The sequence below is a fragment of the Botryllus schlosseri genome, chromosome 7, assembly GCF_051294905.1.
Source record: "Botryllus schlosseri isolate E-star chromosome 7, Bs_hap1, whole genome shotgun sequence".
Taxonomy (NCBI): Eukaryota; Metazoa; Chordata; class Ascidiacea; order Stolidobranchia; family Styelidae; genus Botryllus; species Botryllus schlosseri.
The window spans coordinates 3,307,918-3,334,790 of NC_137242.1; the positions used below are offsets into that span (position 1 = coordinate 3,307,918).

Genomic DNA, 26,873 nt, shown 5'->3' on the forward strand with positions numbered 1-26,873 from the left:
GCCTGTACTCTGTACAACATATAATATAATTCAACGAATATCTCACCAAACGAAGAGTGGAAAAGAATAGCAAAGAAATGAGTTGTAACGACAGAATAGAAATAAATAAAACTGCGTAACCAGAATGATATGGACGCCCAATCATAACTGTATCGATAGAAGCTGAAGTTTTCATAGTAGGCAAAAACCCGCATGTTGGCATCTTGAAAATTTGGACGTTGTTTCGAATAGATCCACATGTCAATCCAGAATGTGAAAGACGCTTAATCATTGCTGTATACATAGAAATTGAAATCTTTATACTAAACTAAATTCCGCATGTTGACATCGTGAAAATAGCAACATTGCCTCTGGTAGGTACACGTTTCAATCCACCACGATATGTACGCCTAATCATTGATAGCTTCAAATATTCATACTAGACAATAATTCCCATGACTTCGTGGATAGATAAATGTTTCAATTTTCGATATAAACCGTAAGAATTGCTGTAATTTCGACAGTGTCTTTGAGTATCTTCCTCTTTTCCTAGCTCAAACGCCATGACTCTCTGTTACGTCATATACCACAGGACGATAATGATCGCGCGATGGCAGACAGGTGCCAGTTTAGAGTTCATTGTACGGCATTATAGTGATATGAGCGTGGCATAGTCTCTCAGATTTAATCATGTGCGGTTAGACCTTGAGTACAGTAGGCTTTTGATACTGCCACGTAGCAGCGCTGGTCTCAATCGGCGTTTATTCAGTTTTGACGCGACGCTCATGCTTGCGAATAAGGGGCTCGAGCTTCCCCTTCATTACATTAGCCTACTGCAACGCCCTTTACTCTTCATGCAGTCATCAGAGCGTTATAAGAAGGCGGTGTTTCGTTTGCGGAACCGTTCATTCCAACGTCTATCGACGGGCGCTGTGACGAGGAGTCGTAATCCAACTCGTTTATCTCAAAGTCGCCGCCTGTAAAAGTAGGGTACCGGTCAGTATCTGGTGTTTTAAGCCATTCGAGTTTTTGTGTTGATTTCTTACCTGACATAACGCAAGGTATGCTGTGTAGGTTCTCGTCGCTCTCGACAATCAAAAGTGCGGTTTCTGAAGAAGCTCCAGCGCCCTGAATAAAAAGAGAAAATTCGAATAACTTATGCTGCAAACGAAGGGAGACATTAGGCTAGGGAATTTGCCGGTCATATACCATGGCCTTACTTCTTGTAAGTTTATGTTGATTACGTAAGAATATATCAATAGAGGAGGTTAGTAACGAAGTACTCTTGTCTATTTTGAGTGCTCCAGTGGTTATTTTTGATACTGAGTTTGCATAGCTTTTATGGGCGAAATAACCCATGTGTAGCTGACTACTTCGAACACCTCTGTATATCAGTAACTGCCATACATTCGCGACACTCAAAATTCTTAATTTGGCTTTTCTTAAGGTTCGCAGCCCATGATAAGCATTACCTCTGATTCCGGCACCTCAACTTGCGTCGCCAAAACTGTCGGCGTCTCGGCAGAAGCGTCAGGAAACGTTTCCTCCGGTTTTTTCCCAGGTGCTATCTTACGATCCATCAAAGCTTCCGTCTTTTGTTGGAAGATTCGCAGCATGTCCATGTAGTCCTGAACAAAAGTTGGGTTACAAGTGAACCTCAAATTACCAGATCGTAAATTCTGCCAAAAGCTAGCCCCAAACGAGTGTAATGGCTCTGGGTTACTATATGACCTCTTTTAATAGAATTTGGCCTCTCTTTCATTAAATTGAAGGTGTGCTCGGAGGACGCTCAGATGTCCTCGTTTTTGAGAATTTGTCCTCTTGTTCTGGAAGTGTTAAAAAGGCAATCGAAAACTGGACTTCAACGCAGCGAACGCCATATTTGACAAGATAATCAACGAAAAATGCGGCACGGCGGGTATTTTGGGAGTAGAGATGGGAAACATGGGCTTATTTTTTCATAGTCAACACCGCTGAAATGGGGTAAAAGTGGGTAATTCGGGAGTCGAGTCGGACTGATGACCTTTTTTTAGACAACACAGTACAATTGGCCGAAAAATTTCACAATCACCAGTTTTCTTTTCCGCTACTAGAGCTTTCGGAATTTTTAAAAAAGTGTCTTCCGTTTTTGGATCTTAAAATATGGTAACCCTACTCAATACTTACGCTGCCGCATTCTCCTTGTAGAAGATCGCTGAATTCTTCAGCTAACTTCGTGAAGGAAGGCCTCTCGTCTGGATTTTCGGACCAACAGGCCAGCATCGAATCGTAGCTAAAAGAGAGAGGTAAATTGAGAAATTCGTTGTATTGATTTCTATGAATATGCGGTTAAAGTACAATTAAAATCCCTAACTGAGTAGAAGTGTAAATCTCCTTAAATTTCTACGATTTCCAAGTGACTATAAAACTCTTTCAAGAGGTAATAGAAAATGACAGTCTTGAACTTACTCAAGTGAGCCTATTTCAAGAAGTATGACTTGGTCTAGGAGTAACGTACTATCAGCAGTTAATCGTAGGTGGCCTACATACGAAATTTAAGATACCTTTTCGCAACTAACACAAAATGGCTAATGAGTAATGACACTACAGTTGGAACATTCGAAAGTATATACAGCTGCTGTGACACAGGTTATATTTGACGCTTTTTATGACGATTTCACTCATGAGGCTGACGTAAACTTATTGCAAAGCTAATTTCTGCTTTTCAAGATACAAAGTGTTAAAAGGAAGCTATTTCACCTAAAAGTGGAGCAGAAATGAAAGTAGTCTAACTGAGTAACTACGTAAAGTAAGCAGTCCAGGTCGACTGAATCTCTAGACAATGATGTATCGTACATAACATAGATATGCTGATACTGATACTACATATTATATGCAAACATAGATTAATGATTATTTTCCATATATCCTCTGTTATCAAACCGGGTTCGGTTTTGACCGTTACGCCAACAGTGATAAAATGTCACTCACACTCTGTCCGGAGAGTTGGCCGGTTTTTGCATTCTTACTCCGCGCTTGAGCTCGTTGAAAAATTCTTCATTGATGACGCTCCCCGGATACGGGGAAGCCCCAAGCGAGAAGATTTCCCAGAGCAGCACGCCGTACGACCACCTGTATACATGAATTAGAAATGTAGCTAAACATTTTTTTCTTCAAATTTTTATTATAATTATAATCAATGAATTCGCAAAAACTTTAAAAATGAATAAAATTTCTAATAAGAGCGAAATACAACAAAAATAAAGTTCCGTTCATATCAAATCAGACTTCATTGTCATAGGCATGACAATGACAAATGTCTGTGCACCAAGCTTGGCTCGTTTTGCACTACAGTTCTCCAGTAGCATTTCAGGAAATTCAGAAATTAAATTAGAATTAGATTTCAGACATTTCGAGCTGATCAGTCTAATTATACAATTAGAATTATTTCTGAAACATAACCAAGGATTTGCCAAATTTCCATGCGTGCCTTCGCTTGAAGTAAATTCACTTACACGCCAAATCAATTTTTAATAAACAACGGCACCAACTTACACGTCGCTCTTTGTGCTGTAGACTTTGTCGAAAATAGACTCCAGCGCCATCCACTTCAACGGTAATCTCGCCTCTCCGTTTCTGACGTAATCTGGGTCTCTGCACACGTCCCTCGCTAAGCCGAAATCGCAAATCTTCACGACTTGATTATCCGCGATCAAAATATTTCTGGCAGCCACGTCTCGATGAATACACTGAAATCAAACACGACATGCGTTGTGTCACTTATCACTCGAACGATTTTTTTGACATGTCAAAAAAGTCAAAATTTTGTCACAATTGGAGCTTTAGGTCAGAAAATAGTCAAAATTGTTTACAAAGTCAAAAAAACTTGCAACTCGCATTTCGTTGGTATAGTAGATGTTTGCGCTGCAGTGGACTTATCATTTGACATTTGACATCTTGTAGCCTACTTTATATAGGCCTACCCTTGTAGACGGCCCAGTGTGAATCATAAACGGTCTGAAGCTGAAGAAAGGGTATTTGTTCTTATATCAAGAGGCGCATGACGAAAAATTGTGATGTAGACAACATTGTTAGAATGAAGCAACACGGTTTGTCACCAGCAGTGTACGCAAAACTTCAGTGTTGTCAGCCAACAACTGCTGCTATTGAACTTTATCCATTCTTGGCAAGCTACTTCGTAAGGACGGCCACGTTCTACCCGAGAATGTAGGGAAGTATCTTTCGTTGTACTACAACAAATTTTAATTATTTCTATCATAATACGTGATGTAACTTCTAGAATGCTTCATAGGTCTTGATTTCGTTAAAATAAAGCCTTTTGACGTAAAAAAATTGCCAGTTTTAAAGTCAAAAAAGTTTTTTCAGGCCAAACTACTTCGTAAGGACAGACACTTTCAACCAGAAATGAAGAAAAGTTCTACAATTCTAACTTGATGTGCGAAAACACCTAATTTACATACACGAGGGCAAAATTTTGTCAAAATTCAGTTTTTTAAGGTCAAAAAATATCAAAATTTTGTTTTTTTTTAGAACAAAAACGTCCGTTTTAGGTAAAAACACGCCCTACTAATTACAGATTATTATGGGATGAATGGAATGATCGTTTACGGTAGGCTCATGCCCTTGAATCGCCCCAAACTCAAACAATTTGTAACCATTTCCTTGTAGCATGCATTATTATGATACGCAAATTCCTTCTTCGAAACGGTATACGAATTCACGATTCTTCGCCACGGCAATATGAATCAGAAACTCATATAATTGTCGGAACATGTGCGCAATATACCCAGTAGCGTATGAGTAGGCTACCACAGCGCTGCATTTCTCCACACAATTGACTTCAGCGCGTAATTGTCGATACAAATGCGATTAGGCCAAGTCTTTGTGTGCGTGAAGTCATACGGGGCCGACAATCGCGATTCGTCATAAAATTCCGCAAGACACCGAACGATATCAACGTATGACGCTGCGGTTGCCTCCAATAGGCCATCAATTAGTTGTAGGAGAACGACCTGGCGCCTAGGCAGTCTGAAAATGATACGCCTGGGAAATGATGCAGTCTATGCGTTATATTACACACTGCAGGCTCGCTTGGGTAAATGAGGCAATGTAAATGCATCTAATTTTCTGTATTCACGCCAACAATTCTTAATCACACCTCATAACCAGACTTAGACAACTAGATAAGCGAAATACCGGTAATTTAGCCCTAATCTAATTTGTTAAATTTTCTATGTTCTAACTGTACACTGTACAGTGTACACTGTACAGTGTACAGTGTGAAACGTGCTAAGCTTGTTGCACAGACATTTGCCATTCTCGTGCTCATGAGGATGAAAACGCTAATTTGGGATTTAATTCAATTTCCGAGATTTTGCGAATTCATTTATTTTTAATTTCAGCAAATTTGGAAAAAAAATGTGTTGGAACAATTGTAATTTGAATCTAACTCAGAAAAGTTTAAATTTTCGACAACATTTGTTCCTGTGCGAGTATGCTATGCGTGGTGGGAAATACACAATATAGTTATACCAGGTGTCGCCCACTCCAAACGGTTGGCGGGCCACTTTTCAAATTTCGTAGAGGTCGGAGGAATGCGATATCGAGACAAATAGCCCACACAGTTGAGCAACCACGTTTTCAAAACTTTACGTCGTGCTATCTAACATGGACGATGGGCATAGTAACCGCAAAAAAACTAATATTTTATTAAAGAAGCACAAATGGAAGAAATATCATGACGAATCTGACGAATATTGAATGATTATTAAATTCATTTAATTTTGAACTATGAGCTGCGCAGGACACCTGACTGACAACGCTTTTCAATGACTAAAGAATCGATATCGGGCTAGCGATACACGTTACTAGCTGAAAGACTGTCTCCCCGTAAAGCTTGATCTTGTGGGAAAGCAATAAAGACATTTTCTAAGCGTATCGGTCTTGGTAGTGTCCGGGTAATTGCACGCCAAGGCACTATGTCTATTCATATCAGCAGATTCTCCCTCGATCGTATGATGCTGCCATCACCGACGCTGTGTCAGCTAGTGAGGAATGATGATGTTGGGCACAAGCGAATAGCTTATATTTTGTAACAGCAACAATAATTTGAGAAATGAAATCAATTTCAGCATTTCAAAATGTTCTATTTATCGTTCTTTCGAAATCGCGTATCAGTTCGCCGCCGCAAATATGACCTGGCGGGCCGCGTGTAGGTGACCCCTGAGTTACACAATTGAATAATATTTTCATATTGAAATAAACTCGAATGTTATCGCTTGGCACTCGCCAAGGTTTATTTCAGTACGAATATATTATTCAATTGCATATTGAAGTTCTCTATACCTCTCTAGTTCGTAAAAGGTGTGTTTCGCATTTGCACTACGGATACGTGTCGTCGTGTTCGTACCTTTTTAGATGACAGGAATTCCAATCCCCGAGCCACTTGATAGCTGTACGATAACAAATCCGATTCGGTGAGGGTAATCTTGGCTTCCTGGTCTTCCTCAAATTCTTTTCGGTTTGTGTTCTTGACACTTTCCTTACTAGTGACGCTGCAGCTATAAAGAATGATGTTGCGTTAAATATAGCCTCCGTGATTTCATAGATACGTTGTGTATTGTCAATAGCTCTCGCGATAAATGCCAGTGGACGACTTGTGATACTAGATCTGCTTTATAGTAAGTGTTTGAAGCAGCCTGCATGTATCCTGAAGTAGATGCAGGAACTACAGCGTTTCAATTAGAGCCAGACGGATTATTAATCGATTCGATACCACACTCTGAAAGAAATATCGGTATCGACCATTTGAGGTAGAATAACATGGTATCGAGCATAGAATAGTAGCAGGGCTTCAGAGAACTATAATCTGCCACTGCTAGCCTAAGAATATTGATATAAGTATGTAGGTAGAACGGTAAGTATTCTAGGCCTAGTTCTGCTTAAAAACTGTAAACTTTTAAGTAGAAATAGTAGTCTAAAAGCCTATCCACTTCAGTATCAGTGCAAATAGGTAAAATCTGCTTGGGTACTGACCACCTCTGCTAACGGGTTTCCAGATGCGGCCTTTCTAAGTTACTTCATGCCCAAACATAGCGATGACTGCAATACTGTTAAAACATACGCTCTGAATTCTTGGAAATACGAGTTAAGCTATGGATGCCGTATTTGTGTAATATCGACTTGAATATATCGGCGAAGGTGCTAGTTATCCGTTGTATCGACATTGTCTCAAAAATCTGATATCGTGGTTTAGTTTGAAGTATGTATGTTCTGATGTGGAGCTAGGAATAGACAGCGTTATATTATACCTGTAAGAAAGCCGCGCTCTTGTCCTGCAAACGTCGTCTTCGTCCCTCGATACGCTGTGCGTTGCGCTGCTAAGACTCGATGTGGCGCTTCTCCGTTTGCCTACGTTATTCCATTTCGGCTGACTCCTGATATGAATGCAATACACGACGTGAAAATGGTGAAATAGTATAACTGAGCAGTGATAATTCAGCAGTGGTGGTGCGTCGTGTACAGAAGTCGCCAATGCTGTCAGCTTAAGTATACTGAAGCTTTAACGTGGATAAGTGATTGACTGACAAAAATATTTAACATAATGTAGAATAATCCATTTTGTATAGTTGCATCAAGCAATTCGCGTCGACCGGGTGAATACTCTGAATGTCTCACTGTTCTTTGCGAAATATATCAAATAGCTCAGTGGTTCCCAACGTGGGCGATATCGCCCCCAGGGGGCGATTTGGCGGTCTAAGGGGGCGAAAATGACGAAGGGGCCATAGGAGGGCGAAAATGGACAAAGGGGGCGAAAACAGCGAAGGGGCGATAGGGGGGGGGCGATGACGCGTTAAAACGGCTATATAGGAGTCAAGTCGGACATATGACCTTTTTTTTAGTCAACCCACGGAAATTTAGTTGCAAAACTGTAAAATTCGACATCGAGCCGAGAAGTTGACCTTTTTTTTAGTCAACCCGCCGATGATTACAGATTTTATACCGATTTTTCGGTTCACAAAATCTGGGGGGCGATGATCGGCGTTGAGCTTGAAAAGGGGGCGATGAGTCGAAAAAGGTTGGGAACCACTGAAATAGCTTGTGTTAGTTGTTGAAGTGAATTAGCTGGTGGTGCAAAAGACTTCGTAGTTATAAGCACGATATACCATGATTTTACGAATTTACAGGAAGAGAGAAAGAGAGAATTTTTTTGTCAATTACACACATAACAAAAATGGAATTGGATTACATGGGACACACAGTTAAGCAAGGTATAGACATGAGGCTCGATATGACAGAATCATTTGAGCAACGCAACCCATGCCAAGAGCATCTTACTGCAGAAATTGCTACACTCGGAGCATTATATTAACTAACAAAGTAAATATTCCTATCCATGGCTATGTGTGTTTATGTTTATATTCTAGTATAGTACCACTCTGAAATAGTTGTACTACGAACCTATTTTCCTCACAGCCATCCACAAACGCGCTCTCTCCAGAAACAGAGGCGGCATCGATGGGGTCAGCTTCATCGGCTGTAGATCTCGTTGGGCCCCTTTCCTTGAAGTCATCAAATTCTTTGCTCACTATTCGCGTTCTTCTAGTCCGACTTACGTAATTGACGCGGTAACGTCTCAGATAGTTGGACAGGTTCCCGAAGCGACAATATTCCACCACCATCATCAATGGTCCTGCAGAAAAGAGAATTCGTTGCTGTTAAGCAGAAAACGAGAAGTTATACGTGATCTGCGTACATTTAACTAATGGACATGCGACACTTGAGCATGTGGGTTAATGTTAGGGTTGGGAAGTCTTAAATTTAGAGTTAGGGTTAATGTAAGGGTTAATTTTGTGGTTATAAAGTCACGTGCCAAAGTGGCACAAACTCAAATGTCGAGCAGACGTAATATGCACCTCAAATTTCTGCGATCAAATAATTCTAAATCAGGGAATATATTTTACAGTAAAACAGGTAAGAGAGTCTTGGACGTACAGAACTTCAGTACGCAATTGAATAATATATTCATATTGAAATATAAACCCGAATATTCTTGGCGGACACTCGTCAGGGGTAATTGTCAGCAACTAGTATGGATTTGATAAAAATATTGTATATTAGCAATAACATTAATATACAATGTTCTCTTCAATTCTCTACTAGTTGCTGACAATTACCGCTGACGAGTGTTGAACGAATATAGTCGGTTTCATTTCATCATTCAATTTATTCGCGGTAATTTCAAAACGGAATTCTAACGGAGATATTTTCTTTCGCTCATAGACCACTCCCGAAAATATTGGGAATACCAATAACACAACACACTTTCATATACAGTAAAAACAACTCACGTACCTTCGGGTGTCGTGCAAGCGCCGTAGAGGTTGACGATGTTGAGATGCGGTCCCATGTGAATCAAAATTTTCAGTTCCGACATCAAGGCCTGGAATTCGCTGTTCCTGCATCCAGCTGAAGACAAATATGCAGATCGAATCAGTTATCATAACGTCAGTAACTCCATATTTGCCCAAACAGATATATGTTTAAACCAGGGTTGTAACTGCGTCACAAGGTTCCGAGTCACAAGTCAATCTTACTTTCTTAGATTTGACTCGATCTCAATTCATCATCGAGTCAAGTCCGAGTTCAAGTCGAGGTGAGAAGGCTCGAGTCCATGTAATAGCGTGCACTGTTCAATTTCGAGTTCAAGTCTTGTTCAGCCCACTTTTTTACAACTCAGCTCGGGTGATATCGAATGCCTCACAATAATAATATGCTTATTTTCATCATTCTTTACAGTTTCTGTATCATTACTGAACAACCAAATACCAATAATATGGAACTTTACAATTCCTCGAAGTTAAAATGCCTGTCTCGGGCGTCCGATTCTCGAGTCATATAACTTGGTCGAGTCATGCGAAATGACGCGAGTATACTTCGAGTCAATACCATGGTTGTAATGACTCGAGTCCGACTCTAGTCACGATTTCCTTTTCAGTATTTAGGAAGAAAGTAATATAATTCTTCAATTTCTGTTCTCCATATATTGCGTACAATTTGTAGAATGGACAAATAAAGCAGTTTAAGACTTCGTATCGAATCCCTAAATCGGAATCTATGGATCCTTCACAGCTATATTATGCAGTACCTGGCAAGTATTTGATTTTTATCAGTAATGCAAAGCGTGGGAAGATTTCACGGTTTATCGAATCACAACGCGTTTGCCAACACATCAAAATATTGCTAGAAGCCACTGAGTGATCGCCCGACCAGACGTACGGGTGCCTTGGAACCTATTTCTGTCACCAACTCGTTCAATCGCGCTTTGATATGTATGGGAACATGCATCGAAATCTCTCATTTTTGTTGCCGAGACTTCTAGTGCGAACGAGCAGGTGCTTTTGTGGCAACCATCCAATATTATGGAATTGATTGCTTGTACAGCCCTAGTCGTATCTGATTGATGGAATCGAGGGATGTGTGGAATGGTGATGCAGCGTTGAAACGAGTGTGGTGAATTCTTGTGTCCGATTGTCTCGTCCTGTGCATTTAGCTGAACCAACTTGATTACTTGTCTTCTCTCCTATATAGCCTACTGTGTCGCTCCTAATTTGTTCTTCTTCGATACCTTAGTACAGTGGTTCTCAAACTGGGGAGCGTAACAGCATCTGAAAGGGGCGCGAAGCTGCGGTCAAAAGAAAAAATCATAAAGGGGGGCGTGTCAAAAAAGTTTGAGAACCGCTGCCTTAGTAACTTAGTTGTAGGCGTAGTTGCGTTGCGTATTGTGGTACTCATTCCACAATATAAGCCTTAGATACTGAATGTAATGAAGGCCATCAGCACAATGAGTATCACTACGAACAGTAAGGTTTATTAAATTCTTAGACCGTATAAAGGTGATTCCCCATCCGTGCTTTTGGTTGATTGCAGTGTCTAGAACAGTGGTTCTCAACCTTTTTGGCTTCGCGGACCCCTTTCGACCGTCACGGATCCTCGCGGACCCCCTCAAGTTTTAGTTCAATTTTAGCTCTATTATGGTGCAACCTTCATCTGTCTTGTGCAAATATGAACTGTAGGCTTGTGATAAACAACAAAATCATGATTTTTCTTGAAAATAACATCATACTATTGATGTAGAAATTGGTAGAACTTTGTTATTTCAAAGCAAATTTTGCTGCTGTATTTCTTGAAGTACATGGTCGTGTCTTGAAAATCCGCGTCCTCGTTTTGATGTGAATGAGGATGGCCGAAAACCATTTCCGCAAATATAGATGGAGGCAGTATAAACGCATAACGCTTCCGACGATACTTTTGGTGTGATCACAACATTTATGGCACCAAGATGAAAAAAACATATATTTTATGAGCATATAACGTCCAGCATTTATCGCAGGGACGGGCAACATACGGACCGCGGGCCGGATCCGCCCCGCAACGGCATTTTTATCGGCCCGCAGAGAGTTCCTACCGTCAAAGTGAAATCCTAATGTAATAGTGTAGACACATTTTATGCGCCAAATAATGGAACCATGTTTTCCAACCCGAGAAAGACTGTCACGAAACGACTTGTTCTGTTCGGGTTTACATATATATTTACGAGCATACGTTTTCGACCATGAACAATTGAACATTAACAAGACAAGGCTGCATACCAATATAACTGGTGAGATAAATTTCAAGGTTGGAGCGTAATGCTTTGATAGCAACGAAACACTCCTTGTTCATCAAAAAACAGCTTTGTAGATAGGACATCCGCAATAAGAATGCGCCAAATCTGATAGTCGAGCTTCAAAAGCAGCTATATCATCGTCCGATTTATGACGACTGTCAGCCGACAATATTCGGGTTCATTTCAATATGAATATACTATTCAATTGTATATTGAAGTTCTGTACCTCCAAGAAGCTGTTCAAATAGTGGTTATGTCTATCACAGGATAAAATGGATTTCGCGGTGAGGTTTTAATCCCTGCATTGGGACAAATTAGGGAAATACTTCGGAAATTTTTATTTCAAACGACTGTTCACTAATTTGATGAGACTGATAACTTCAAATCGAGAAGACATAACGAAGTTCCCCTGATTGACCTTATTATCTCCATATTTTTATTTTGTCAACAAACCTCAACAAAACGTCTCTAAACAGCAGTATGTTTGTATCGGCAAGTTATTGGAAAATTGGCAATGAAAATGAATTTCCACACTACGATAGTTCATGTCAAACGATTATTATGATGATATGAGTCACGAGGTTTTAGCAGTTGTGGTGCGAAACTGCCTCATGCTTTCTCAAATTATTAAATAAAATAAAAATTACGTTATCAACCATTTTAAAAGTTTAGAGGTCTCGCGGACCCCCTGAAATTGCTTCGCGGACCCCTAGGAGTCCGCGGACCCCCGGTTGAGAACCACTGGTCTAGAACCTAGATAGCGTCATTTTTTTTCATGCGTCGAACGCAATGGTGAAGTGCTTATTTTAAGAGTGAAAATCCTCGCAGTACTATAGGTTCTGTACCTCCAAGAAGCTCTTGATATAATGTTATCATACCTTTCAGCATTTTCACAGCTACAGTCTTGCAAGCGGATATCTGATCTATGTCATAACCGGTTGCTTGTACGACCCGGCCAAACGCTCCCCTTCCGATTGTCTTTCCTAGCTTGAGACGGTCTCTCGGTATCTCCCATATTTTAGGATCGTAAGCCTCTTCGCCGTCCGCATCTCCGTCTTCACCCTCCAGTATAGGCGCCAGATAATCCATATGAATTTTCATTTGTTGCTCTATCTGTACAGTGCATAAGCGAAGGGTCAGGGGTATTACAGTCTTGCTGACGATTACTCCTGACGAGTGTCGGCCGAAAACATTCGGGTTTATTTCAATATCAATAGATTATTCAATTGTATATTGTAGTTCTGTACCTCCGAGAAGATCTTCATATACAATAAGCGTATCAAACCTGCCGAATTCTTCTGTTTTTCATGATGAGAGCGAACATTGTTGACAGGACTATTAATCCGAGTATTGGAATCGATATTGAAAGTCCCATCTTGTACTTTTGCTGCGGGCCTGAACAGAATTGGGTAAAGAGATCACGTGTCTTGTTTTCAACGCAGAAAGAAATGTTATAATGCAAGGTAGCTGAGAGGCACGCCAACGAAACGGCACGATTGGAATCGATACCAAATACTTGAAAACTCACTTCTTGCAGAAACGAATACGCTTCTTGATTCCTTCCCCATTAGATTCGTCGCCAAGCAAGTATAGTTCCCGGTGTCGTTTGCTGAAGTTTTCAGTACCAGAAGTATGCTTGAATTACCTGAACAACATTCGACTTATTTTCACTTTGTTCGGGGCATAATGCGTATGGAGCTGCTTCATTTAAAGATGCAATTAACTGTCGCAATGGTCTTGTAAAGTATATCTGACTGCGTCTGCGTTTCATGCCAGCTATTAGCTTAGTAATCAGCCCACATATACTGTTACGAATAACGGCATTGGCGCATGTCTTGATTAAACGCAAAGGGTAGTTTATCATATTAGACCGCGCGCATTTCGTGAGTTAGCCTGGATTGTTAATGATATTGATGAGCCTCATTGTATTTGATTTTACCTGCGGGAACGCCATCTTTGAACCATTGTATCGTTGGAGTGGGAAGGCCTTTCACGGAGCAGTTAAGTTTCAACGCTTCCCCGATGAAAACAACCTTGCTTCGTTCTTTCCGAACATCGCCTTCTTCGAATATCGGCGGATAAGGATCTGAAAAAATGGTATAAGTCACGCTTTTCATCTGGAACAATCTTCTTGACTCATTCTGCATTTGAAACGCGGTGTTTTGAAGCAACGAAAATCCGAAAATTGTCCTCTCTTTCGGACCTTAAAATATGGCAACCCTAACCAAAAACGACTATTCTGATCACCTCTGTGGCATACATACACGAATTTTGATTTTGATAAACAGCATAACGTTGTAAAATTCGATCGCAATGTTCAAAACTTTCAACCAACCTTCGACCAAGACCTCAAACCGAATCGTCTTGACCATCGGTCTTCTAGTCGTGGTTACTCGGAGTGAGTATTTGCCAGAATCCCTGAAACTTGCCCTCGCGAAATGCAGACGCGACATCCAGCCTTTCGTTGACCAGTGATAGCGCATCCAGTTCTTACCAAGTCGCTTGCCGTTGTGAAGTATTTCGAACACGGGAGAAGGGAATGCAGATATCTGAATATTTTAACAGCGCTCATTTTCCGCCACAATTTCTAACATTTAGCACAATGTCACAGAACGATCACCCGTGTTTGAACATGTGACGCAATGAAAAACGACAGTTGATCATGCGAGACTTCAAAATGCTGGTTACAGCCAAGTCACGAGGTTCCGAGTCACAAGTCAATTTTACTTTTATGGTTTTGACTCGGGTCACGTTGAGTCATTTTCAATTGACCAACGAGTCAAGTCGGGGAGAAACGGGTGGAGTCAGAGTCATAGTGTTGACTGTTGAGACTCGAGTCCGGGTCGAAGTCATAGAGTTCACTGTTCGTTGAGCACAAGACGGGTTCAAGTCACTTCTATGAAACTCTTGGGTGATATCAAAGGCCTAGGATTCACATTATACTCATTTCCATACTCTTAACATGTTTGTTTGTTCGTGCTTGCGGTATTTGTGGTGTTTGTCGACTATGTTTAGGGTCATTTATACCAGACCAATTTCCATCATTTTTATCCGTGGCTGCCGACTTGTAACAGCGCCCACTTCTATAGGCTTTATAAGACACCGCTTACGCGGATGAGATGGCGAAGAGGAGCCTTAACATTGTTTATCCAAACAAAAAAAATGGGTTTTAGAGCCAATTTTTCAAGTATCCGTGCTGATACACTAGATGTGGATGAAGTACCGCATGTCAATGAAAAACTCCGAGACGAGTCTTTACAACCCTGAAAACATGTGACTTTAAAAAGTAAGTATTCCAGACCTAGATAATGGTTATGTAATACTTCGCCAATAACGACCCCTCTGAATCTAACCCGAACCCTGAATTTAACCACACATACAGCAGAGTCTCATGCTCATATATGCCCACGGATATTCACAAACCTTACCTCAAATTCGATGTCTGTATCGAGTCCTTTTATCGCCTTAGTGAGAAAAGCGCTTGTGTTTCCAATTCTTTCCAAATTCCGCACGCTCTTGAGTTCGATATATGGTCTTTCTGAGAAAATCCAAAGGCTTATATTAGACGAAGCTTCTTGTATAGGTATACTGAGCGTCAATATGCAATTGAATAGTATATTAACCCGGATTATTTCAGGCTGACACTCGTCACTCGTCAGCAACTAGTAGAGAATCGCAAAGAACATTGCATACCAACAATCGTAGCGCCACATATGACATCACCGGCGCATAGAAACAAAATCTAGTTCGGGAATAGGCAAAGCATCTCTCACCTACGACGTCCAATCTTGAGGTCATGCGTTTGCTGTCTCCTGAGGATGATATAGTACATTCGTATGATCCGGCGTCTGACATTTGAGCCCTTTTAAGCTTGATTTCGGACCATGATACCAAGTAGCCGCTGCTAGGTTTTATCAATGCTTCCTTGACGTCAGTACCGTACCTCCTGATACCATTCCTGCGCCTCTTCAGTATGCTCTAAATTACAAGCTCACTCCATACATGTAAAACAGTACCTAATCCTGGGCCGGGTCAGACCAAAGACCTGATTAGTAAAACTGCTATCCGTGGCTTCCCGATTGGATCAGCATTACTGGGATAGCATGGAGGGTTGGTGCAAGACTTAGAAAGCCTGACAAGGCTATTTCTGCACCTTCCCTGTCCAGCTGCATATGCGCATCATGCACTTATGGTATGCATATGCACAGATAATGTGTATGTATATCATGAGTGGACGTACGTACATGCCGCAAAGGACAAAAATATGCAACTTTCTATTTGTATTGCTTATTTGGTAAAATTGCTAATCACAACCGTTACTTGTTCTAATAAATTTAGCTTTCAGGCGCGTAGCCAGCCGAAAAATAAGGGGGGTTGAAATAAAAAGGGGGTTTCGATTTTTTTTCGAATTTAGTAATGTAGCATCAATTCATTAGGGTTAAGTCATGCGATGCGTAAATAACGATTATACAACATCCCCGTGTTGGAGATTATAGGCGTATGATAAGCTTGTCGACAAGTCCTGAAGTGCTGTTAATTAGCGACTCCCTGATATGTCGTGAACAATGAAATACGCACGCGTCGAACATTTGAATACGCGCTCGTATCAACGCGTCCAACAATTAAATACCCGCGCTTATCAACGCATCCAACAATTAAATACGCCCAATACGTCTTATGTAGCCTCGGCGACAATTTGCGCAAGTCAAAATGCACGAGTTTTTATGGAATATGTGCTATAACAGGGGTAGGCAAACTTTTGAGCTCGCGGGCCGCATTCAATATCTGAATCTATTCGCGGCCCGCACTATATAAAATTGGGATTATAAACCAAAAACGCAACATGGGTATTTGATTATATAGTGAGGACAATGAGATACGATATATGCTCATTTTAAACAATCTAAACATTGCTTTGATGATATCGTACACGCGTCAGAAACAGTGGCGAGATTTCATAGGCTGGGCGACCTCAATAACAAATCAGTCAAAACTATAGAGATGAACATGTCAACAAAAGATGTCAACAAAAGGAGTTCGTGTATCACCTAAAAATAGTACATTGAACGCTCTCTCATTCGAAATTTCATGCTGGTGACGTCATATTTTGTGATACGATTGTTGATATACAATGTTCTTTCCAATTCTCTACTAGTTGCTGACGATTACCCCTGACGAGTGTCAGCCGAAAATATTCGGGTTCATTTCAATATGAATATACTATTTAATTGTATATTGAAGTTCTGTACCTCCAAGAAGCTCTTCAAATAGAGATGAAAGTAGATTGTCCCGATTCTCAGAACAGGAATGAAATTTGAATATGTGAGCAGCGATCCGTTCATAGATTTGCTAATTCCACTTTTCGATCAGTTTCAGGACACACAATACTGACAGCATCATAAGCATGTTAGCTCCAAATACGCTTCTAATATGTGTAGATAAAATATAAATACCCTAATACTGCGCACACAGAGAACGAATCTACCAAAGGCACGCGCGAATCGTGTTTTATAAGCGCAACGCTGAAATAATTAAAAGTGGATTGGCCAATCTGTAATCACAAAAGTGACCCGAATTATGCAAATTTCGTTTAGGATTTCTGTGATGTTTAGCAGTTGAAGCCTTTCAACCGGCGGTAGCCTTGAGATCGGGATGTCGCGCCAGAAATTAAACATAAAAAATTATATACGAAGTATTCACCTTAGTACAGTGGTTCTCAAACACGCCACACCACGTCCTTGTGATGGTAAAAGAGCTCACGCCCCCCTTTCCGTCATTTCACAAAACGCAACCAATGCTAGCAAACCTAACGGATAGTTATATGCCATGGAAGGTTACGACTGTGGATGAGAGATTTTGAAATATGAAATTCTGACTAAAATGCAGAGTAACCAGTATGAAGGGAATGTAGGTCGCGCGAAGCGCGAAAAGTATTTTTAGTTGAGCTTAGCTTCGCGCCCATCTTTAGATGCTTTCACCCCCTCAAGGGAGGTGCGCCCCCTGTTTGAGAACCATTGCCTTAGGATTATCATGGTGAAATATACTAAGAAAAATTTAATCAAATCCTAGCTTTAATTCGATTTTTAGTACGCATTTTATCAATATTTTCATTAATTTTTTTTATACTCTCGCGGGCCGCACAGAACGTTGTGGAGGGCCGCATGCGGCCCGCGGGCCGTAGTTTGCCCACCCCTGTGCTATAACGACGCCGATTTGAGGTGGTTCAAACCTTACCTCATTTATAACTCAAGCCTACTGGACTATAACTCAAGACTAGTGGAAATCAATTACACATGTACGCACGCGTCGCACATGATTGCGGACATTCGATGTCATTCAGTGACGAGATGTCACTCTTCAATCACAATCGCTAATCAGCATATACTTAATAGCATTTTATCCAAGCCATCGAGAAATAGGAGCCAAAGCATTGTAGGCCCAGCCCAAGACGCGGTAGTTAGGCTAGGTACTAGACCTATTGCAGATGCGATTGTGTAGGCCAGCGAAGATATCGTGCGCACCAAGCCAATGCAGAAGTGATTGTGTAGGCCAGCGACGATATCGTGCGCACAGGGCCTATTGCAGATGCGATTATTCAAGCCAGCGGAATCAGGCTTGTTGGAGACGCTGAAAATCAGGCTAGCAACGATTGCCGATCGCGCAACAATGAATGAATGGCCTGATTTCGCAATCATCTCAGCGGGAGATCGGGTCGCGCACGGACAATCTCGCTAATTGGCAACACGTCTTTCGTTAATTGCCGCGCGCAATACTGATAATACGACTTATTGAATTGCAACCGAGTATTAGCGTCAGAGCGGTCATTTGTAGGGCTGGGCACAATGATTCGAGTACTCGAATCTGAATCGAGTATTAATTTTAATGATTCGAGTCGAGTAGTAAAAGACGATTTTTTCGAGTACTGAAATTGCACGCTCCTCGCAACTGAAAGTTAATGAACCAGCGAGAATTACAGTTTTGATAATATTTCCCACTGAGGAAGCCTTGAAACCTTGATTGGCCGTGTCGTAGCATGATAGACATAGTACAAAGCTACGCACGTTACTGGAAATAACACATTTCCGAAGTCATGATCGTTCCACAACATTGTCAAGAAGTGCAATGAAGTCGGTATGGTCGAAAACATACCGAAGTATCATTAATGTGACGGGTAACAGGCATTATGTTCTTCTCGGTGGCATAAAAGGTACATCTTTGAACTTTGACATAGTACATTCTGTTGTGACGTCATAATGGGTGATACTCGAATACTCGACTCGAAGCATTTTACGTGATTCAGAATCGAATCACTCAGGTACTCGATTTTGCCCAGCCCTAGTCATTTGCAAAGGTCGGGGTTTCGCGTTAAAGGAAGGGGTTTCGCGTTTCTAAAGGGGGGTTTCGACTTTCGACCCCCGAAACCCCCTGGCTACGCGTCACATTAGTTTCAAATATAGAGTAATATCTATAGATTTCGGGCAATTATAAAGATCAAGACATGTAAATTAGAATTACTTCTCGTTCACTCATAATAATTACAAATTTTCGGGATCGCTAAATCAGGGCTTCAATGACACCGAGTCATGACTGGACTCGGATTCGACTCTTTGCTCCTCGACTTGAACTTGAATCGGGGCGAATTGATAATGACTCAAATTGACTCAAAACAAGAAATGCAAGATTGACTTGCGACTCGGAATATTGTGACATGGTTACAACCCTGGCCTAAATGATAGAATACCCCACTCTAAATACTACATTTTTTTCAAATCTAAAATTTTCGACACCTACAACTTCGCTTCGGCGGGTCAGAATTAAGCCAGATATAATGTGAAGCGATTTTAGCCAAGCCGACAATTTAATCGGGTTCCCATTAAAACTCAAAAGAAAAATATTACAAACCCTACTGGCTCACCTTGAATCCATGCACTGATGTGGAATTCCAGTCGATTTTGAACCTTGTATTCGTCGGCATCTCAACTTCACATCGCAGTATAACGTCTTCGCCCACCAAGACGCGACTTCCGGGTTTGACGTCCAGTTTTGTGCGCCCAATACGAATTACTTGTAAAGAAACAGGATTTAGCTGATACAGGGGGTCCTGCGCAGATTGGAAACTATTATGCGAAACTAAAGAGTGTACGAGCGAATGGCGTATTCATCAGCGGCTACGTCGCATGATTAGCAGAAGTGGTGGAAGCAGTCATTGTTGGCAATCAAGTAGAAGTACAAGTAATGCTGTAAATTTCTACACAATTACAAGTAACAATACATAATCCGATAAAGCAGAAGTACTTCAAGTAGATATGATTTTAGAATACTTTTACTTCGACTTGACAGTTTTCAGTTTTTGAGGCAAAAATAGACTTGGAATCATTATAGGGCAAGTTTTTGTTGCACTAAAAACCTGATAAAGTTGCATTTATTTTTTTAATTTCAACGAAAGTTGCAGAAGTTGCATTTATACAATTTTTTGAAATCATGAGGGTATGAGATACTCGAAAGGTTCCAGCAGTTTAAAATTTGCATGGTGTCTGCTTGTTCCGTTTCTTCCTTCGCTATTCAATCGATCATGGTTACATTTTTATTAACATAGGGTTCGCACAATTTACCAGTTAGTTCAGGGAGTTTCATGACTAACGGAATAGTGGGTATGCCACATACACGAAAAAATTGCTAGGTAAACACGGCATACCCAGAATACCTGCGTCCGGCGCCTATGGTGGGCTGCATTGTCACTTGAAATTCATTAATTTAGTCTTTATTATAGTTTTATAGCATATTTTGTGCAATACTTGATAAAAGTTGCAGAAAAAAGTTCCATGAAAAATAGACACAAAATTTGCAAAAAGTTGCAACATAAAACTCCTCCAAACAGATTAAAACACCATACTACATACAATATAAGTATTTGCGAAGCTTCCAGAAGCTGTAAAAAAAGTTGCAAAAGTTGCAAAAACTTGCCCTAATCATTACATTTTACTCACTCGTAAATCTCTACCATCATTTCTACTTGATCAACTCAGCGTGTCTTGCCATTCTTACTTTTTGGTGCAGCCTCTGTAATTAATACGTAGATCATTTTCTTGGTGGTGATCCCGCCATATTCTGCCGTGCACTTCCAATGGCCCGCGTCGCGCTTCGTTACTTTATGCACTGTGTAGCCGCGAGAGATTTCATATTCAACCTGATGATCAAAATAAGTGTAGTGATGAGTTATGATTCTCATTAGCGAAAGGTCAATCGAAAACAAAAAGAAAAACAAAAGATGGAAATATTATGCTGGTTTCACAGTCAACTCCAAACCCCTGTTTTGGTCAAACTGAGCGGGGGTGGCCAACCATTACGGTCAAAGGGCCACATGAGATTTTCCAACCAATGCGCGGGCCACTTGAAGGTTGGTGGCCATTGGCTGATCGGGGGACCAGGAGCCCAGAATAACCTCCGATGACGGGAATCGAACCTCATACGCCTGCTCGGATGGCGCCGACGCTCACCACTACGTTATCACCCCGGCTATAATAACTAACCCACTGTAGATTGTACATGGTGTGGACGGAGCTGTCTGCTAAAGCACAGAATCCGAGTTTCCCGATTCGACAGAAAGGGAACAAAAAGCTAGTTCTTATTGAATATATACCCAGATCCAGAGGTGGTTATAGTATAGTCAGCGTTGCTACTCAATTAAAAGTCGAAAACGTGTCAAAACTAATTCACGTGGAAGTCGAAAAGGTTTGAAAAGTACTGAAGTATAACTAGTTTCACAAAGTATCCTCGGTCGACCATTCGCGTACTTTTGACATGCTAATAGATGGTGGGTATGTTCGAAATTGCAAGATGTAGATGATTCGCGACTACTGCAAAATGACTAATATAGATCCAATTTTCGAAAATATATCCCCCGTTATACTGCGATGGCTATTTCACGCGGTTCTCATGGGCATTATACACTCTTCAAAACCTAAAGGGATAAAAGAAAGTACTATTGCCTATTGCTGTTGTTGTTGCTTGTGGTAATCATATGGTGTTTGTCGACTACTACGGTCATTTACACCTGGCCAATTTTCTTCATTTTCATTCCGCAGCTGCAGATTTGAAGCACGGCCCACTTCTAGGCCTTTCTAAGACACCGCTTACGCAGATGATATGGCGAGACGAAGCCTAGATAAACCTTCAACAATTAGGTAGGAATACTGGAGTCGACCTCAGTCGGACTCGAACCCGCGACCCATTGGTGTTGCAGCTGTGAAATATACCACTACGCTATCTCGCTAAATTTTGCCTGTAAGACTGTTCGTGTTCAAGTGTAGGAGTGGAAATAGTCCAGCATCATAACCACATGAGTATATGTAGTGGAAGTAAACAAAAACCTACTTGGGTGCTTTTAAAGTATAAGCAGGCTACTTTGTGACCGACCACCTCTGCCCAGGTCTGATATGACCCTGTAACTAGTGTAACCAATCAAGCCAAAGATGAAGATTAAAGTAAATTGCACGTAGGGCGCGGCGCAATAAAAAAAATGTGGATGGGAACAATTTCCAGAAAGATATTCACGTTCACTAAACCGCTATTCTGTAAGAAACTGTAATATGCCGTATTTGGGTAGGGAAAATACACCTTATCAGCGCCCGTTATTCCGAGTGATAAAGAAATCACAAAATTCCAGGAGAGGCAGAACTTCCATACAATTGAATAAAATATTCATAAACCGGGATATGTTCGGCTAACACTCGTCAGGGGTAATCGTCCGCAGATGGTAGATAATAAAAATGCACATTGTACATCAACAATCGATCGTATTTGGTGATATCACAGAACGTTTCTGAGTTGAACATACTCGACTTGAGTTAAGCACCGTTCTGCCTGATTTCGTAAGTTCGATGGTAGCGTCCTTCACAGTGACTTTACAAGGAAGCTGGAGGTCGGCGCCCTCCTCCACTACGACGAAATTTCGTGTTGTCGTCAGTAAAGTTTCGTTATCTGTAAGATAGAAAGTAATCGTAATATAATTTGTGAAATGTTTCTATGCTCCTAATATTAATTGTAATAGAATTTCGGGTTTTCTCGGGAATACTACGGGAGATCTGTGCAGTTCGAAACGAGCCTAGCTTGGTAAATTTGTCGTTCTCGTGCTTATGAGAATGAGCTCTGGTATGGTATGATATGAATTGACCTTGACTTCGTTGTATTTCTTTCTAATTGAGAATTTAAAGTAATTTACCTCTATTTTTAGAATTCAAATTCTAATCTAGTTTGGAAAAGCTCACAATATCCAGAAGCGGTCCATTAGTAATCAGTGTTGGGATCAAGTCACTACCTTCGAGTCACGAGTCATTTCGAGTCATTGCACATTTTGACTCGAGTCAAGTCAAGTCAGTCGATTTTTGGAGGTGACTCGAGTCAAGTCGAGTCAAGTCAAGTCAAGTCACGAGTCAAGTCACAATGCAAGTCAAGTAGCCTTTTCGAACTATGAAAAATGATTACGTCATTTTGCTAGCTGTCTGAAATACAGATTGAGTGGTCATTGATTTTGAAGCGATGAACCAATATAGAGTTAAATATACACGCAAGTAGACGCTGTATCGCTCACATATGCGTAGAACTGCTCACTACGTAAGTAATTGCATAGCCTTAGTTTATAGTTACCAGCCAAAATAGAGAATAGAGTAACGAATTGATAAGATGCAATACATTACCCATTTACAAATTGATATGATTCAATTCGAGCCTGCGCCAATGGTTGCGGATCGACTACATAAACTATATTCGATTCAATTTCAATAAAACAAGAGTTTTTGTTAAAGCTAGAACGTATAGAACAGAAATTGATATTCTGCTATAAAAATTAATATACTATACTAGTTTACGACAGCGTAAGCTGTCGGCTTCAATCACTTCGCTGGCGGTCAATTTATTTGTGATAGAACAATGGAGGCTCAATAAAACGCACGTTCATTGAATTATTGGTCGCTCTCACGGGTTACATCTTACATCAGCGTTTCGCGAACAATCCGAACATATGCAAGATTGGGTGATTTTTATCGACACCGATTACTTGATGACTCGAAATTGACTCGTGAATTTAGCTCCGAGTCACGAGTCAATCCTCATTTCTGATACGCCGAGTCAAGTCAAGTCAAGTCATTTTAGCAAAGTGACTCGAGTCAAGTCAAGTCACACGAAAAAGGTGACTCGAGTCTGACTCGAGTCATCCCAACACTGTTAGTAATAAAGTTACCAACGATACCTTAGCCCCCAACAGAAAAGTAGCCAAACGCCAATATTTTCACATTTGTTAATATGTCATTGTTGTTTATTAAAAGAAAAGATCTGTCACTACCATTGTTAATATTGTTAACCCCATGACGTGGGAATTCATCATTCATATCCGAAGAATCGTAAAAGGAGATTTGATATAAATAGCCTTTTGCGGCGTGCCAGTGGATGTTGAGTAGATACAGTCATCATCATAATCATACATATATCGAGTCTGTTGTGTGGTCACAACGACAACGATTACCAGCTAAACGCGGATATTTGTCATATATGGGGGTCATTGTCATCACCGTTTTCGCATGACATATTCAATTATGTATACTCCACTAGTGTACAAATTATGAAGTTTAAATACCCACCGGAAACAAACACATGAAACTCCTTAGCGATTCTCTTGTTTTGTGACAATTTTCCGAGTCGATTCATTACATCGTCTCGTCTGTCTTGATTTATCCGGGTTGTTAGGCATTGATAGACTCCGGTATCGTCAATAGTCGTTGAATCAAGTGTCAGTGTACTAACGTATTGTGTGCCTTTGCCCAGTTGGACAGCTCGGTATCGCTTTTGAAGTCTGGTACTGTTGATCAAACTTAACGGGTACCTCCAGGTAGGTGAAGACCCGCTACAGGTGAAATTTAGTGTCTTGCCTGTTGTTGAAATGACTTCATGAGTGATATTGCCAGCGAAACCTGTTAATAAAAAGCGTTGGAGCAGAGATTAGGCTGCTATAAGCATTAGGCAATTTCGATCTAACACAAGCAGGCGCATTTGTGATGCATCGCATCCCCAAACTCCCAAGTATAATCACACGATTGCTCACTGCTCAGCCAGTATAACGGCAAAACCTAAAGAAGACGTGTACGTGACAATGAATTAGGAATTTTGAATTAGGAATTTTGAATTATCCTTGATCGCAATAAACACATTACATCCTACATTGTACGCCTATTAATATATAACCTCTATCCATCAGATCAAAGTAAATTGACTCACCTGTCGAAATCATTGCGCAAAGAATCGAAGAAAAAAGTAGGTAGAAAACTCTGTACCTGTTAGTGAACATACTTATATACCAACATACGCGATCAGATATCTGAAATAGAATCACAATTTATCCTAGTTCCCTGCGCCTAGGCTACATCAGATTAAGATGAGTTAATACAGGCTTCAGCTATCCGCAAATACGTATGACGTTGCAAGCCCAGCCAGATCCAAGTTACACTAAATGCTATCTACATTTGTCAAGGTTTGATGCGTGCCATATCTCAACTATACCTTGCACTGTACGATATCTACGCGCGTCGTCCCTATGCGAACAGGAACCGGAAACAACTGTTTCAAATGGGATTTTGAACATGCCTTCTATCTGATACAGCAATCACCCGACTTCTGGGCGCTGTTAGTCTATATCTCAAGTACAAGAGGGCTTGCCGGAAACAATGTGAAGTTTTCCTCTTGCTTTTTGGAAACATACCACCAGCCTGCCCTTCATACATTACGATCTATTCTCTGCACACACGTGCTATCTTCCGCGCACGCTACTTTGGGAATGGGTAGGGTTAATTGTTTCGTACAGAGATTTCCGATTATAGCTTTGTTCCATAAATATCGCTACGGCTTTTCTGGAAGCGTGACGAATTTATTGCTTGTCTTGGGTTCAGTTTCATCACAGTATAACATTGTCAGAGTGACTCGCTTTTACATATCTCTCATAAAAGCCCTAATAAAAGAAAAACAGTACATCCAGGACGCAGATGCTACCGGCAAGATCATGACAAATATTTAAAATGTACATAAAATGTGCGAGCTTATAACCAAGCAGATTGTCATGGGAAACGCAAGACAGTGATTCAAAAGGCTTGCTAACCAGATGCTGATACCAAGCTATGAAGACAATTATTGCACCAAGTTCTGTTAAATCTCTCATTGTATCTGGTGTACTGTATAGGTCTATAATTAGGCTACTCCAAGGGTATATCAGAAATACAATTTAAATGCATCTTGTTGACTTGCCTTGATCCGAAAGACGGAGTATCGTTCTTTTAAATTCTATGATTATGAATTCTAAGACTATGCTGTGACCATATATTTTACCCGTAATATATAGCCTTACATACACTTAGCTACCACAACTTGTTGAGTTGTCTGACGTCAGTTCAAATTAAACGACTGCGATACAACGAAAAGTTTGAAAATAGTCGGAACAACTTGATGCAGTCAACATTTCCTAATATTATATCCCCACCATCCCGCAACAGTAACTATACGTTTATATTATGAAAATTCGCAAACGTTGTGACAGCATAACATTCAGCGGTTCATGATATTCATATCCACTCAAGACACATAGGACTATGCTCTATGCACCTATCACAATGCGATGCAACAGGGCATAAGGGATCCGTTCGGTTTCCGTATCGCCTGAGCAGTCCTATAAAGTTTGCATGACTTATTGACTGCGGTGATCAGAACAGTTCATCAGAATGAAAAGGTTCAACCGATACAGCCACCCAGGCGTCCATGCAAAGATACATGTGTCGAAGTTATATGGAAAGCCGTAAAACCTCATGATGACAATAAAAACAATAACTGTTGCGCAAGGCCACAAGACTATAGTAGTACAGATCGAAAGCGTGAGTAACTTACCATGCTATATGTTTCGGTATAATAGATTTCTTAGACGACAAATATATGTAATGCAGCCGATACTATCAATAAAATAACTTTATTCTGCTAGTGATATATGGACTTCATGTGAATTTTATATCAAAATAAGTAGGTTGTAAAATAAATAAGATGGATATGCGTTTTAGTGTCGCATTTAAAACAAATCCTGTTTTACAACACACTTGTTTAAAAGATGTTAAAACAACGTTTTAAACAAAAGACCCCTAAAGTGAGTTTTTTCACGAAACAATGTAGCCTAATTATATCATAGTGGCTTAAATAG

The 26,873-nt window shown here is 40.6% G+C and overlaps 1 protein-coding gene across 1 annotated transcript; it reads right to left on the reverse strand.

Annotated features, from left to right (window-relative positions):
• On the reverse strand, positions 1 to 26,632 carry LOC145443230 (vascular endothelial growth factor receptor 2-like). The gene is made up of 22 exons (XM_080321214.1): positions 24,917 to 26,632; positions 24,283 to 24,612; positions 22,485 to 22,627; positions 20,693 to 20,834; positions 19,563 to 19,711; positions 15,421 to 15,625; positions 15,076 to 15,185; positions 13,983 to 14,196; positions 13,587 to 13,733; positions 13,176 to 13,292; positions 12,933 to 13,042; positions 12,526 to 12,760; positions 9,334 to 9,447; positions 8,440 to 8,671; positions 7,290 to 7,415; positions 6,389 to 6,539; positions 3,514 to 3,707; positions 2,950 to 3,090; positions 2,146 to 2,251; positions 1,452 to 1,607; positions 1,026 to 1,107; positions 1 to 956 (listed from the first exon to the last, which is right to left on the reverse strand). The coding sequence occupies exons 1-22, from the start codon at positions 24,984 to 24,986 to the stop codon at positions 832 to 834; spliced, it is 3,399 nt and encodes a 1,132-aa protein (XP_080177340.1). The 5' UTR covers positions 24,987 to 26,632; the 3' UTR covers positions 1 to 831.
• Positions 26,633 to 26,873: the final 241 nt, after the last annotated feature.

Bases quoted from the DNA above. Each gene is read 5' to 3' on its own strand.
- LOC145443230 (XM_080321214.1), bottom strand. From the start codon at position 24,986: ATGTTCACTAACAGGTACAGAGTTTTCTACCTACTTTTTTCTTCGATT. The intron at 13,734-13,982 runs GTTGGTTGAAAG...CCATTTTTTCAG, and splicing joins GTTTGAGGTCTTGGTCGAAG to ATCCTTATCCGCCGATATTC. The intron at 9,448-12,525 runs GTATGATAACAT...ATTTGTCTTCAG, and splicing joins AGCTGTGAAAATGCTGAAAG to CTGGATGCAGGAACAGCGAA.